The sequence below is a fragment of the Engraulis encrasicolus genome, chromosome 20, assembly GCF_034702125.1.
Source record: "Engraulis encrasicolus isolate BLACKSEA-1 chromosome 20, IST_EnEncr_1.0, whole genome shotgun sequence".
Lineage (NCBI taxonomy): Eukaryota > Metazoa > Chordata > Actinopteri > Clupeiformes > Engraulidae > Engraulis > Engraulis encrasicolus.
The window spans coordinates 23,063,026-23,071,924 of NC_085876.1; the positions used below are offsets into that span (position 1 = coordinate 23,063,026).

Sequence of the window (8,899 nt, forward strand, 5' to 3'; positions counted from 1 at the left end):
GGGAGGTCTCCGTAGCGTAGGACAGGTTGCTTTTATTCTGTGTTCATAAACTTTAGGTCATTTTTTTCTGGCCGTGTATGGGTTTACCTTTACATTTGCTTCCACATTCGCGAGCCTCTGCACAGCCGTCTTATGCTTCTAAAGTTTAGTAGGCTGGCATTAGAAGTGTGCACGCTGTGAGGTAAACATCTCACAGAATGTAGTTTTAGACGACGGGATGTCTGTTATTTATTTGCTTCATGGTTTGCGAATGCACAAAGGGTATTGGCTACAAATACCACGGCTAAAATCTACGCTCTACAGTCCAACCTCAATATCCAATTGCCTACAATTCACAAGACTATAGAGTAATGATGATGATTTTTTTGATGGGGATTTGCCTGTGTTTTTTTAACCATGCATTTTTGCCATGGTGTGCACCTGGACATGCAGACAAGAGGAGCGTTACTTTCATTAGATTTCACGGGGCCTTAGATGAAGCTGAGAAATTATGATAAACATCCCCAGAAAGTAGCCTACTTTTTCGACGACGGGACTAATGTTCATTTAATTGCTTCCTGTTTTGCGAATGCACTTCAGTCAGGCAGAGGGAAGGCTATACTACGGCTAAAATCTACAGTCCAACTTCAATATACAATTTGAATTCTCAAGACAACTTGCTGAGTAATGAGTATAACTTATCGTTTACATTAGGACTCTTTTGCTTCTGCTATTCACCATGCCGCGAAAGCACGGTGTTGTCGCTGCTACTTGCAGCAGCTGATCATACCTGGCCCAGTTCTAGTCCCTGTTGTATCGAAATGCGTGCCAGACAGCACCATCGACCCCCGTCAACTTTCATGAATATTTATGATGCCTAGTTGTGTTAGAACAGCGGAACCTAATGGGTAAAGGGCTTAACTCAGCTGATGTTGGTCACAGAAAGTGCAGATAAATATCAGTCTGCACAGAAAACAAGCACGATAATACAGTAACAGTTTTGTATTTAAAGGTGGACTGTGTAATAATTTTAGTAGTTTATTTCCAGAATTCATTCTGCCCATTCACAAATGTTACCTTTTCCACAAATACTTACCACCATGGTAAGGGACACTGGGAAACTTGCGCTTTTCATACATGAAAAGGGGGATCTTTTCCATGATCCACAATTTTGAATTTCCAGAATTAGACATTTTTAGCTGCAAACGTATACTTTTGTCATACTAGTAAATATTGGTTTATAATTTATTAAATATTAATTAAAAGGTTAAAATTGTCCATAAGCAGGACCCTTTCAATGAGCAGCATAGTTGCAATACCTTCGCTGGCCACAATCCTACACAGTGCACCTTTAACCTTTGAAAAAGCATCTAGTGTGAAGATTTTTTTTGTGAGCACGATGAAACAACGTACAGAAATAATTCATAACAATCCTCATCTGGGTGCTGTTTGTCGTGTTAGGAATATTTTTCATTTGTGTCCGTTACTCTCATCCCCAGTCTAATCAACGACCTGGACATCAACTGTTTCAACTTCCAGCGCTTTGGGAAGGAGTTTGCTAAGCGGCTGAACCTCAGTCCCAACTCCCTCATACAGGTGGCCTTGTCCCTGGCCTACAAGAGGTGAGTTCAGTCATGCATTTCTCAAAATAATAGCCATTGGGAATTACCCAAGTTACTGACCAGCTAGCGACTACCCTTTCGAGAAATGCAATGCTGAAGACCTGAGACAACCTGAGACAATTGAGAAGGAAAAGACAGTTCCATTATCCAAACTCCCGTCCTCCCTTGTGCTTGCACCCTCTTGATGACATCCCAAGATTTCATAGATCTATAGGTTACTATCATGTGGCTTCCTTCCATGATCCTTTAGGAGACTTGCGGGGGTTCAGAGAGAATTGAGTTCAATGGGAATTATTTGAGTTCAATGATTTTTCTTGGTTACCATATTGAAAATCTTTAGTTAAACTTTGGGGTTTGGTGATATCTCCCAAAAGTGCTTTTTGTCACATGGTGTCTGTGGAAAGAAACATCTTTGAAACTCCAATAAGTCCAGTAACTTGCAACAAAAGTCCTTATAAAAGTAGCTAAAATACAATGTTAGTGTGAGAAAGTGGTTATTTTAAAGTGCCCAACCATAGGGTGGAAGCCAAACTAGTTCCTCCAGTCCTTTGCTGTTGCTTGTGGCCTTGGTGTCACTCTGCATGTGTGCACAAAAACGATTAACTTTACCCGCTGTCAACTTGGACAGAGAAACTTAAGATGGGGGTTTCCCCATTCAACATCCCAATTGCAATTGAGGTCGTGATCTTAGAATTGTGCTTGATATTGAATAAAACTTTGATCATCGATTACGCCGAGCCATTGCGTCACAAGGTCACAAGCAACAGGAAAGAACAGGAGAAACTCATTTGAGTTCCAAATCTAGAGTGCTTTCCAATATTCGAACTCCCATCCTCAACCTGTGCTTGCTGATGCCCCACCTCGGTGAAGAAAACAAGTCTCCCCACTGTCAGCCTAGCAACTTTTTGGGGACTATTCTTCATTCATTATACCGATTGCAAATGACAAAACGACATCAGAATTGTGCTTTTGCAAGGTATTGAAATATAGTTCTGTCGTCAGTGAAGTCATTGCGAGGCCACAAGCATGCAAGGGAGGACGGCAGTCCGCCTACTAGAAAGCACACCTAGTGTTGTGTGTCTGTGTCCAAATGTAATACAAAGATGTGTTAAGTCTCTCCTTGGATAACCTTTGACCTTTTCCCCTGGGCCAGAGTTCATGGAGAGTTGTGTACGGCGTGTGACATCGCCTCCCTGAGGATGTTCCGCGCAGGACGCACTGACTACATCCGCTCGCCCACCAACCGGTCATTCAAATTCGTCTCTGTCTTTGACGATCCTGATGTCTCGGTGAGGAACCAACTGATCTACCAAATAATTCAAGAATCTCATTGATTTTCTTTCTGGAAGACCCAATTTCCATATTTCAAAGGAAAACTAAATATTTTCAGTTGAGGTTCAGCAAAATATTTGTTTTTTTATCTGAGCTAAGCACAGGGATAAGCCTGAGATAAGTAATGATGTTGTTACTTTTAGTTAGCATGTGTGTATTATGTGAATTATCTTTCATTCATGTTTTGTCCTTTCTTTGTTTCACAGAGAGAGGCAAAGGTGGAGTTACTGAGAGAAGCTGTAGCAGCTCACACACAACTCACAGAACAGGTAATGTACCCTAAACAAGACACCAAAGACCTGTCCTCTCCTGCCACCTGCCATCAAGGCTCTATCTGGGTTTTGGTTTGCCTGATTATCATGACTTTCAAATCTTTTCGAGACTTGTTTTGACAAAGAGCATAACAACTAGCATTCTCAAACGACATTGTTGACTCATCTCCCTTGGTTTGCTACTGGTCAAGGGCAGAATAGGCTGAGCCAAGGTTTAAACCAAACATTTCTAAGTTCCAATAGAACGTCTCTGCTTAAACCACGTCACTGCCTTGAACACGCCTCTACCCAGAAGCGTTGGTGATGCTCAAAGTTGATTGCGTCCTGACAAAGTGGGTGGAGTTTCCCGCTGTGGAGGGAACCCGACAGTACCTGAACAAGCAAATTGCCTGAGTGAGTGTAGCTGAGCCGAAGGTGTTGCGTCACTACGAGGGTGGAGCCTGGGTAGGTTTTGGTATGCTTTAACATGCACTTGTCTTGACTGTCGGGTACCTTATTCACCCAACTGGAACGAGGGGTGATCTCAACAAGACACAGCCAACAAAAGTTGTTTCTCGAAAGCGCCATAGATGACTATGCTGATTTCTTTATTTGCAATTCAATTACCCACTATCAACCAACTAGCTATGGGTCAAAGACGTCTTTGTCATTCAGTGTTACGGACACCTTGCCACCGACTGTAACTGTAAAAAACCATGATTTTTAAATTGTTTCAAGTGAATGGATGACAGCCGAGGCTTTCATGAATTCCCTGTAACAATAAATACATAAAAAGAGTCATGTTTTTTACAGTTACAGTCAGCAGAAGGCATCCGTTACACTGAATGATATTGCCATTTTGGACGTCTTTGACCCCTATACACCACCAGTCTGTTTTCTGTCCCTTACCATCTTTTCTCCATGTTTCTGTAATGTGGTGATTTCCACTGTTGGTATATCTTATTCACCGACTGCTATGTCACGGGTACACATTCAACAACACTGGAATGTTTGTGAGCAATGTGTATTGTTATTTCTGTCCATTTTGTTGTGTGCGGCAGCCGAATGGTCACATGTGGAATTTCCTCACATGCTCATGACATGGATTTTTTTTTTTTTTACTTTTTCAGATGCTTTTTCCTTGTTTATCTGGGTGGTCATTCTTCCAGTATCTAGATTAGTGTCATGTGCATGCATGTGTTTATTTGTATTTGTTTTTCTGTTTGTTTATCTACCTGGTAATAACCGCTATTAGTTATAGTTGTCGTTTCCCCTCCATAGTATCAGTAAGGGAAAATTACAATCATTCTTTGTACCTTTTCAAGTCTATACTTGTTTCACATTTACTTTGACTGCCAGAGGTTTATGGATACAATGTTAAATACCATGTTATCAGAGCCTTATCATTATAATGGCTCATAATAACTTAAAACTCGCAAACACAAGCATAAGGCACTACAGTTCCAGGGTGTTTTTAATTTTGAGCATTTTTATACATTCCCAGTACTTTTTTTGGCATATGTTGTTCAGAAACTACTGGGAGCAAATACAAATTACATGTCTGATTAAAAGAATATACATTGTTCAGGCATGAAGGGGCAAATACACGCCTGATCTTTTTATCGTTTTTGTTCAGGCACTACAGGGGGAGGGCATTGATCGGCACCTGCTGGGCCTGAAGCTGCAGGCTATTGAGGAGGGACTGAGCGTGCCCAGGATCTTTATGGACACTGCATACGGATTGGCCACGCACTGGAAGCTGCGCACGGGACAGGTACGAACACCATACACACAGTACAGGAAACTGAGCTCAGAAAATGCTGTGCTTAATAAATATCTCACAAGGCATAGGGTTTGCTCATGCACATGAAGTTACACATGGAATGGATATCAGACCGCCATTTTCTGAGCGGTTGTGGCAAGATGGCCTATTGATATAATGAAGCACACCTTTACTTTTAGGGTAATGATTAGGACACTTCCGAGGCAAACTTGTGATTACCTGGAGCACTGATTAGGACACTTGCCAGGCAAACTGGTAAACTTGAAGGCTTTGCTTTGGACATGAGCCAGGCATTTCCAGGGGGATATACTGAGTGTTGGTCTATCAGGGAACAGACCTTTACTTTCAGAGACTCACTTGGGGCAATGCCTAATGCACTTGCTTGGCTTATGGATTGGCCACACACGGGAGAGGTATGAGCCAGCCATCTACAGAGGGGTTTTTTTTATATTACCTTTCACAACCTAAAATGATGTAATTTCCCCTTAAAATAGCATGATGACCATTGCCATGGTCACTCACTCAATAAGAAACAGTGAGTGTGTATACATGCACTTATAGATATTCAATTTATTGGCTTAATCTGTCTAAAGATAGTTTTAAAAGTCACATATACACCCTCTGTGTATGTAATGTGTGCATGTGGTGTGACATTCTTTGCATTGTGTGAGAAGACCAACACACCCATTATCGCCGCTTGAGGAGAGTGAGGACCTGTATGTACGACAGACAGGACTTGCATGATTGTAATTACAGTACACCAGATTTCTCACATGCTTTCAAGATGCTTCTTCTTTGTTTGTTTTCTCTTTTTTACACACATCATGTTCTATGATGATAGAAGAAGATGTATAGGCAGCTGTTGGGACTACAAAGGCCACATTTATCTATTCACTCCCTATGGTTCAGCAAAGGCTATGTGTCTCTCTGTTTTCAATTAGCTATTTGATTTTTGTAATTGTTTTTTAGTTTGTTTGTTTGTTTTATTTTTGTTTGATTGATCTTTCATCACACCCATTTCAATTTGCAGGTGTTGGCATTCCAATAAACATATCAGGTTTGGTGAGTGAGTGTGACATTTCTGACATGCAGACAAAGTCAGTCACACCCCCCAAGGCTGTTACATTGATAAAGGCCATTAGCACACCGTTTCATCTGTAGTGAAAACCGCCTCCCCAGTTTCACCTCGTGATGAAATCCCTGCAGCTGCCTGTATCACTTAAAGGGATACTGCACCATTGCTGGAAATAAGCTGATTTTACACCTCCCTTGAATGAAGTAATTGAGTTTGTCCTGAACCTCTAGCCATTCTCTGAGTCTGACGGTGAAAATTCTACCTACAGGCTAACATACATGTTGGAATTGTATGGAATCAACCACCAGCTTGCTGGTTGCATACGATTCAATCACAATTGCTAGCTTAGAACTAGAAGTAAGGTCACCAGACTAAGGAACGGCTGGAAGTACAGAAGGATCAATTATTTAACTCAAGGGTACGTGTATATTGCACGTGAAATATCGCTATAATACGCTATAATACGTTAGACCTAACAGAGACAGTTTATCTGAGGGACCTCAAATTAAAATGAAAATCGGATTTATAAATCTATTTTGTCTAAATTCAGATTTCTAAATGTATTTATTAACGCATGAATCTGATTCTACGTACGCGCAACTAGTCACCGCTGGTTCTGCAGATCCCAACTCATATCATAATATCAAACAACGCAATTGCTAATTAGTTTTAATAGCATATTGTTGAAGTGCAATGCATGTATAATTCATTTATATTGTTTATTCACTGCCTTCTCTTCTAGGTACAGGCAGTGTGATGTGGTTTGAAATCTCCCAAATCATTGATGACCTCATGTTATTGATTAACCAATGTTATTTTTGCCCCTTGTTCAACCCCTTCTGCTATAGGTGAAATGGGGTTTGCAATGTCAGCAGGTCTAAAGAAGGTCTAAACCTTCTCATTGATATTCTGGCCTGTTCAGGCATGTTAATATTCCTCTATTTTAGGTATTTTAGGTATTCTACTTGGGTTTGCAAAGTCAGCAAGAGTTCCCCAAACCGTCTCATTGTATTGACTAATGACTGCTCATGTCCTATTCATACTCTGGCATGTTAATCTTATTCTATTTCGGTACCCTCCAACACAGACAGTGTGGTATTACTAACATGTTCCTTTTTTAAAGATATTTTTTTGATCTATTTCACTTTATTTTATGATAGGACCGTGAAGGTGGTGACAGGAAGTGAGTGGGGAGAGAGAGACGGGGAAGGGCCGGCAAAGGACCTGGGTCAGCCGCATGGTAGAAGAGTGCCCTACCAGTTGGCCACGACAGGGCCTACTAACATGTTCTGACATAATAATCATATCGTATTCATATTTGACAGCTTATGTTTTAGGTACCCTCCGACATGGACTATGTGATGTGTTCAATTTGTGTAGTTTAGCAACCCGGCGGTTTTAGTATTTCATTATTACATTATGATGTATTACTTTAATAGTGGTATGCATGTTCTGCTTTTTGTTCCAGTTAGCCTCCAACACACAGTGTGATGTGTTTTGGTCCTCTGGTTCCAGACCAATATGTGGTTTACTAATAAGTTATTACACTACAGTAAAATTGTAGTAATAGTACTACTTATTCGGTTCCAGGTGTTCTCCAACAAGGACAGTGTGATGTGTTTTGGTCCTGGATCACTATGTTATAATATTATTGCTATATACTATTATTAACACTATTTATTTGCTGCCTTTCTTACCAGGTGCCCTGCCAACAGGGAGAGTGGTGTGTTTTGGTTATTTGATTATTTGTTATGAAATCGCAATGTTACTTGTTTGTCTGGTTCTGCTCAGGTGACCTCTAACATGGACAGTGTGACATATATTTTGGTCCTCTGGTGATGTGTTACTAGTTATTATATTGTAGTGAGATTGTGCTAATACTGCTATTTGTATTTGCTGCCTTTTTTCCAGGTACCCTCCAACACAGACAGTGTGATGTGTTTTGGTCCCCTGGTCCCTGACGGCTATGCGGTGTGCTACAACCCCCAGTCGGACCACGTGCACTTCTCCATCACAGCCTTCAACTGCTGCGAGGAGACCAACGCAGAGAAGCTGGCCACGACCTTGGAGAACACTCTCTGCGACCTTCAGGAACTACTGGAGCCCACTGCCTGAAAACACTCCACTAAACTATGCGGCTTATGCAAATACACACACACACACACACACACACACACACACACACACACACACACACACACACACACACACACTTTAGAAAGGCATACAATGGTATTTCCCTTTCATGTTGTGCCTTTGTCAGATTCACACACACACACTCTGCGCTTTTGATGGTTGGACTGCTTGTAAGCACAAGCTAAGACTCTTTGGATAGCTTCCTGTTGGTGCTCTGGCTTTTTGCTCATTTCGTAGGAAATAGGGGGTTAACAATGGGGGCTATCAGAGACTGCATCCATGTCTCTATGCAGGGAGAATGGGGTAGTCAAATGCCCCCGCTGCCATTATCATCTGAGGTGTGAACTGGTTGCCTTGGTGTCTGCTGCTGTTGCCAACTTTTACAAAGTTCTTTAAGGGGTTGTTTTTTTTCTTTGTTTTTTTTTGTGGTAATTTTTTGTCTAGTTTTGTTACTGTTATTGATGAATCCCATGTTTGTTATTGACATGAATGCATTTGCTCTTCGCAATTCTAAGAAAATTGTATTGACTGAAATATTTTAAAAGATGATTAAATTGTCAATTGATGCTTATTGATTAATGGTTCATGGTTATTGATCAATGAGTCTAAATCTGTGATGCCAATTAAGGATTTGCGTGACATAAAACCCATGTAATTTCTATAGTTGTGGTGTCCTCTATGACTTGCCTGTTTTGTGTATTTATGAAGGGATATCCAGAGA

General features: G+C 41.0%; 1 protein-coding gene across 2 annotated transcripts in view; it reads left to right on the forward strand.

Moving 5' to 3' along the window:
* cratb (carnitine O-acetyltransferase b) overlaps positions 1-8,753 on the forward strand; it is a 30,332-nt gene extending 21,579 nt beyond the window's left edge. For both annotated transcript variants that reach the window (XM_063185599.1, XM_063185600.1), the window contains 5 exons: positions 1,479-1,601; positions 2,755-2,890; positions 3,140-3,202; positions 4,821-4,958; positions 7,954-8,753. In XM_063185599.1, the coding sequence (XP_063041669.1) occupies positions 1,479-1,601; positions 2,755-2,890; positions 3,140-3,202; positions 4,821-4,958; positions 7,954-8,157 (664 nt within the window). In that variant the 3' untranslated portion in view covers positions 8,158-8,753. The remainder of the gene's footprint in view (positions 1-1,478; positions 1,602-2,754; positions 2,891-3,139; positions 3,203-4,820; positions 4,959-7,953) is intronic.
* Positions 8,754-8,899: the final 146 nt, after the last annotated feature.